The 2,875-nt window shown below is 63.9% G+C and overlaps 1 protein-coding gene across 1 annotated transcript; it reads right to left on the bottom strand.

The window, feature by feature from the left end:
• Window positions 1-125: 125 nt before the first annotated feature.
• Window positions 126-2,842, bottom strand: MNEG_15874 (valyl-tRNA synthetase; the record flags this gene model as incomplete). Its single annotated transcript, XM_014035655.1, has 7 exons — window positions 126-139; window positions 338-509; window positions 1,024-1,128; window positions 1,516-1,660; window positions 2,201-2,238; window positions 2,441-2,605; window positions 2,783-2,842. 7 exons carry the CDS (start codon window positions 2,840-2,842, stop codon window positions 126-128), a joined length of 699 nt encoding a protein of 232 aa, XP_013891109.1.
• Window positions 2,843-2,875: the final 33 nt, after the last annotated feature.

The following is a 2,875-nucleotide window of genomic DNA, read 5'->3' on the forward strand; positions in this document are numbered from 1 at the left end:
AGTTTGAAGAGGGCGGGTTTGTGGAGGCGTGTCTGCATGTGCGTGTGTGTGTGCGTGTGTGTGTGTGTGTTTGCCGAGTGCGCGCAGGTGTCTGCACGTGTGCATGCACGCCCGTGTTGGGTGCACTAATCAAACATGCCTGGCAATCCATGAGAGGGAGCAAGAGGGGGCTGTACATGCATCGATCATGCACGACCCAGCGCAGCCCGGCGCAGCGCAGAGCGCTTCAACTCGACACGACATGGCGCAGCGCAGGAAAGCGGGCCGCGCCACAGCCCGGCCCACAGCCCAACGCACGGCCAAACCACGGCCCGACGCTCGGCACCCCGCACCCCACCGCAGCACCGCAGCCGCACCTGTGCGGGGTCCAGCCGCGCCAGCAGCGCCAGCACCGCCGCCTCCTGCTGCAGCGCGTCCCGCAGCCCGGGGTCGGCCGCCACCGCCACGGCGCCGATCTTGCGGGCGGCCTCCACGCCGTACTCGGCGCGCGCGTTGCGGATGAGGCGGACCTGGTGGTGTTGATGATGATGGGGCCGGGCGGACGGGGGTGCTTGAGGGCGTTGCAAGGCGCTCGATTGGCGGGGAGGGTGTTTGTGGTTCAGCCATAGGTGGTGGAGGGCGCGCGAGGGCCTGCGCTTGTGTCCGCAGGCGCCTCGTTTGTGTTGGGGCGTGCACGAGAGTCGTCTCGTTGACAGCTGCGGCCGCCAGGTCGTGTGCGGCGGATACCAAGTCTTGGACTCTGCTGATGTGGAACCTTTCCCCTCCCTTTTGACACACCCACAAACCCACACATGCGCACACGTACATACCCATACAGATACACACACACGCGCTCTGACACACCCACACACGCTTACACAACCGCGCATTTCCGCTCTTTGATGCACACATGCTTTCACCCACATGCGCACACGCGCACACACGCGCACACACGCACACAATACATGGGACACCTTGCCTCTTGAGGGTAGTCGTAGCCATTGCACCCCACCCCCCACCCCACCCCTCGTATCATCAGCCCACCGTCTCCTTGAGGGCCTCAAACTGGGCCACCGCCTGGGAGTCGACGGCCGCCCCCACTGCCGGCCACTGGGCTGCGATGAGGGCATCCCCCTGGTGGGGCAGGGCCTGCGGACGGGAGGCGAAGGAGGGGGAAGGGACATGTCAGTTCCTTGGATACAAGACGACACATGTGCACACACACATATACACGCACACGCACACATACCCATACACCCACACAGAGAGATGTGCGTGCGTGCCCACACCCACAAACATGCAAGGTACATGCACAACCACAATACGCACCATGCACATGCGCATGAACGCACACACACGTGCACAAGAAAACACACACACACACACACACACACACACATACACACACACACACACACAAACCACCCGCACCTCAAACGCACACAACTCATGCCAGACCCAGGACTACATCGCCAGTCACTATCATCTGTCCCCCCAAAACTCTTCACGCCCCTCCCCCCCTGCAAACCAACCCACCTGCCAGAGCTCCTCGGTGATGAAGGGCATGAAGGGGTGCGCCAGCCGCAGGAGGCGGTCAAAGACGTACACCAGCACGCCGCGCGTGGCCGCCGCGGCCGCCTCGTCGCCGCCGTACATCCGGGTCTTGGCCGCCTCGACATACCTTTGGCGACGGGGAGGTTGGTTGGCGGGTTGAATTGGTGGATTGTTTGGTGGCTTGGTTGATGCGTTGATTGAGGGTTTGCTTTGGTCACGGGTTTGGTTTGTGAACGGCGTGGTTCGGCGGTTTGGTGCTTTGGTTTGGCGGCTTGTTCAGGGGTCTGAATGTGAGTGGAGCGGAGTGGCAGGCACTGAGGTGGCAGCGAAGGCAGTGAGATGGCGGCGACGGCTCGGGGATGCTGCGGCTGGTCGCTAGTCAAGGCGACAATGGAGGTATAGAGCAAACTGCTTGTTTGACTGAGATCTTGGCAGCTGACGGGACACGGGGTGGCCCCGGACGTCTGTGCAAGCACCGGGGCGGGCTTTTTGCGGCGTTGCTGTGGGGCTGTGGAGTGCTCAGGGCGAAAGGGGCGGTTGTTCATACCGGTGGTGAAGCGCGTGTGCGATGCGGCGACCTGGTCGCGAAGGGGGCGGCACAGACAGCCGCAGCGAATGCAGACAGGCCCACACAGTCCATCCTAATGCAGGCCCAGCACTGCCTCACCAGTCAGCAAACTCCCCCCAGATGAACGAGTAGAGGGCCTGTGCAGGGGCGGCGGTGAGTGCGCGACGAGCGGGCCCGTATGTAGGTTGCATTGAGGCCTCATCTCTGCAGCGAGGGTCGCTCAAACGAATATCACGTCCTTGACTACGAGTGGGGGACGCGCTGATGCAGGGCAAGAGCGTCCCAAAAGCTCCATCCTCGGGTTAAAGAACCGCCCACGCCCCGCCTTGACCCGCGCACCTGCCCCGCCTCTGAAAAGTCCTCCCCCTCCTGGCAGGCCGTCACCCTGTCCACCAGCTGGTGCAGCGACGACACCACCCAGCGCTCCGTCAGGGGCAGTCCGGCCAGGGCCGCGGGGCTGCTGTAGTCAGCGGCAGCCAGGTCCCGCCAGGCGGCGTCGTCCAGCTGGCGGGGGGAAGTGATTACGCGGACGAAGGCAGGCGTCAGACGGCGCCATGCGTGGCCGCGCCTTTGTTCAGAAGCCAGGTGTGGTGCTCGCCTTTGTGCGGACAGAGGGGCGGCTGGGGTGGCCCCCCAGACCCAGGACTGCCTCCCTGCCTGTCGTCCTCAGAACCAGCCCACCACAATCCCTGCCCAGGCCTGGAGGCAGGCCAGCGGCGCACCCGTACTCAAGAACGTCATCCCTCAACGTAGGAGGACGAGGTGAACCCCCCC

The sequence above is a fragment of the Monoraphidium neglectum genome, assembly GCF_000611645.1.
Source record: "Monoraphidium neglectum strain SAG 48.87 unplaced genomic scaffold scaffold05749, whole genome shotgun sequence".
NCBI classification, from domain to species: domain Eukaryota; kingdom Viridiplantae; phylum Chlorophyta; class Chlorophyceae; order Sphaeropleales; family Selenastraceae; genus Monoraphidium; species Monoraphidium neglectum.